Below are 2611 nucleotides of genomic sequence, written 5' to 3'. Positions count from 1 at the left end.
TTTCATACTTATAAAAAAATTACATCAAAATTTAATTTTTAAAGTATTTTTTAAAAATATATATTTAATATTAAATATTTTTGTTATATTTTAAAAATATTTTTGTCATTAAAAATTTAAAAGATATTTTTGTCAATTGAAAGGGAGAGATTATGTCACATTACATATATATAATTTTCAATCATGAGTAATTTATTTCATGGAAAAGTTTTAACATTGTATAATATTTTTTGTCACAGACTGGAGCATGAGCAGCTAAATAATGCTGGCAAATTTAGAGCAGTGAACATAGTACCACTTCCCTTTCATGAGGTTGATGAAGAAGACTAATAAAACCATTGTTATCTAGATGAATATTTAGAATATTTTTCTTCATTAAAATTGATGTATTATTGATCAACTTGATTATTTCATCGGTTGATTTCACTGAATATGATTCGCAATTGTATACACAATCTTTCATTAACAAAAATATAATATATAATAACATAGATAATTCAAACATCTTCCATTTTAGTTAAGATTATTTTAAAGCAAAATAACATTAAAATTAGTTTTACAAGTTCAACCATAAATTAAAAATTATACATAAATTAGTGTCATCAATATATCAAAATATCATTAGGTCTTGTAATTAAGATGTTGTCATTATTTTTGACACTTATGTAAATATGAAAAATCAAAACAAAAATTAGACATAATATATAATATTAATTACAATTTCTGCCACTCACTTTGTTCAAAATTGTTAAAAAAAATTTAGCATAAATTTCTCATAAAACTTGAATATTTTCACTATTTACGGTTTTATAAAAAACAATGCCAATTCATCACTCATTTCTCAGTCATTACCCAATTAATTATATAAAACTAAATAATATAGAATATTTATCATTTTTCAACCATAACACAACCAAAATGAAATAAATATATCCATATGCAATTAAACATACTAATAATATTAATCATGTATTAATACATATTAAAACCATTAGCAATTCTACATGTACCTTAAATTGTCTAACCATTTTCATTGTCAAAGCGCGCTATCAAATAGTTTACAAGGACTTGTTGAGCTTTTAATTGAGATTTTACTTGGGCTAACTCTTTCTCTTAACATATTCATTGTTCTTCAAATTTTTCTTTGAGCATATCTATTTCCTTTGTTAGTTCTTCACGATATTGCATTGTCTCCTTAAATTGAGGTTGAATCTTTAACTTAGTTTTCGAAACTTTTATGCCATAACTTGCACAAGTTTTTTTTACCTCATAGTTACAAATGCATCTTTTGGAGTGATACAACTTCCACTTTCGTAGGATTCATTGATCATGAAACTAATATCATTCTACACAATATACATAGTGTATGTATAATGTAAGAGACCAACTTTTAACATGTCATGATCGTACTAAAAGTAAGACATTATTAACCTAATTCTTTTATTATCTATTTAATATTGAGTCTTTACGCATTAATCTGTTGACAGTTTTTCTAAAAAGTTAAAACTTTTCCATCAAGAACAAATAATACATTTTCACATACATACTTAATATTAATAATACAAATCAATTACCAAACTTACCCTCTGAATAAAACTCCAACTAACAAGGTGAGGAGAAAGAAATAAATTCTAATAACAACTCAACTCGCAAACAAACTCTTTTATGCTTCCACAACTTCACTATAAGCCTTCATACCTGTAGCTAAAAGGATTCGAAAGAGGGGGTAAAAACTAGGGAGTCGTTAGCAGGGTCAGGGTAGCAGTGAAGTTCATTTTATTCTTTATTATACAGCAAACAAGCAATAGAACATATACAACTTCAACAAACAAAGAATAGAAAAGTAATCAACCAAAAGCACATACATATTCACAGAAATATGCACAACCAAATCCTATGTAGGCCATAAGCTTACGTATCAGTTTACACCCTACAACCCGACATTACCTAAGAACTAGTCTCAGATATGGTTTTTCATTGCATAATGTATGTGCATATGTGTTGATATGATTAAGAACACCATCAGTACATGACCACCGACAATTGTCGCAAAATTAGACGCCATAATATACGCACAATGGGAAACAGAAATCAACAGTACGTGGGCGTCCCTGAGTTCATCAATCAATCAGTACGTGGATTTTTCCTGAGTTCAACAGTTAATTAGTACGTGCACTGGGCAAGCGGGACAAAACCCTCACCTTTGCCAGGCGAACCTTCAATCATTTAGTTCTCGTTTACCAATACCTATATCTTTCTCAATTTTCAGTTTTCAGTTAGTCTTAGCTAATCTCATTCTCAGTCATTTATTCTTTCATATCGTTTCTGTAAAATATTATTTTAGTCTCCTTTCTCTACTTTCTTTGGCAATTATTCTTTCAAATTATTTCAATTTTTTTAATACTCGATTAGAGTAAAAATCTCTTTTTCATTATTTAAATCTCTTCTTATCTTTCACCTCTTTCAATGTCTTACATACCCATATGTCTTCTCTCATACCTTTTTTTAAGTACCTTATAAAAAGAGAATTATAAGATTCTTAAATCAAGTTTGTATCCCTAAAACTTTTAAAGAGTACTTCTGTTTTATTTTTCTCTGTCTTATTATTATT

At 27.5% G+C, this 2611-nt stretch overlaps 1 protein-coding gene across 1 annotated transcript in view; it reads left to right on the top strand.

Moving 5' to 3' along the window:
* LOC107643796 (phosphate transporter PHO1 homolog 1) overlaps positions 1 to 433 on the top strand; it is a 12756-nt gene extending 12323 nt beyond the window's left edge. Inside the window, exon 14 of the mRNA XM_016347542.2 lies at positions 240 to 433. Coding sequence (XP_016203028.1) covers positions 240 to 330 — 91 coding nt within the window. The 3' untranslated portion in view covers positions 331 to 433. The remainder of the gene's footprint in view (positions 1 to 239) is intronic.

This window comes from Arachis ipaensis, chromosome B05, assembly GCF_000816755.2.
Source record: "Arachis ipaensis cultivar K30076 chromosome B05, Araip1.1, whole genome shotgun sequence".
NCBI classification, from domain to species: Eukaryota; Viridiplantae; Streptophyta; class Magnoliopsida; order Fabales; family Fabaceae; genus Arachis; species Arachis ipaensis.
This window is presented reverse-complemented; position numbering and strand designations above follow the sequence as displayed.